Raw genomic sequence first — 675 nt, forward strand, 5'->3', positions numbered from 1 at the left:
TTGGGGTCTATGTCATCAGGAATGACTTCGACCAGCGGGTTAGAGCGGCTTTAGAGCGGGCACAGAGTGGGGTTGATGTGGCGGGCGCCGGGCTATTGTTGGCGGAGGCTATGTTGCAAACGATGTCCACGCCTTTGTCCGAGACCAGCCGAATGCCCAAAAGTGAGAACATGTTACGGCCTATAAGAGAATGTGGACGACACCCATCAACGACCAGAAATGAGATGGTGACAGTGCCAGCGGATCCAAGGAAACAAGGGACCTTGGCGACAGAGCCAGCCGAGAGAGCCTGATTATTACCGAAGGTAACGGACACAGGCGGTGATAGAGCCTTGACATCGGCAGGCCTTATGGTGTCGTTAGCAAGAAGAAAGTGAACGATAGAGCTGTTCAGAATGGAGGCGTTCGCACCGCTATCCACGAGTCCCTGGATAGGACAATAAGTCTTTGGAGCATCATGACCAGCGACAAGGTTCACCACCGGATCAGCAGGGGGTGAGCCGACGATATCATGAAGTGCTGCACGAGATGAAGCACAGGCGACACTACTGTGGATGATCTTTAGCTCAGAGCCGTCAGAGATCTCCGTTGCAACAGTGGACATATTGGCTTGAGTAGCGGATGTCATACTGTCATTGTTGATAACCTTTCGGCAAACACCACTCGAATGACCAT

General features: G+C 52.6%; 1 protein-coding gene across 1 annotated transcript; it reads right to left on the reverse strand.

The window, feature by feature from the left end:
• Window positions 1-203: 203 nt before the first annotated feature.
• Window positions 204-519, reverse strand: Pmar_PMAR025780 (hypothetical protein; the record flags this gene model as incomplete). The annotated part of the gene is made up of 1 exon (XM_002786785.1): window positions 204-519. A coding segment is annotated over one exon (316 nt), but the record flags the coding sequence as incomplete, so codon positions are not given.
• Window positions 520-675: the final 156 nt, after the last annotated feature.

This window comes from Perkinsus marinus, assembly GCF_000006405.1.
Source record: "Perkinsus marinus ATCC 50983 genomic scaffold scf_1104296931182, whole genome shotgun sequence".
NCBI classification, from domain to species: Eukaryota; Perkinsozoa; order Perkinsida; family Perkinsidae; genus Perkinsus; species Perkinsus marinus.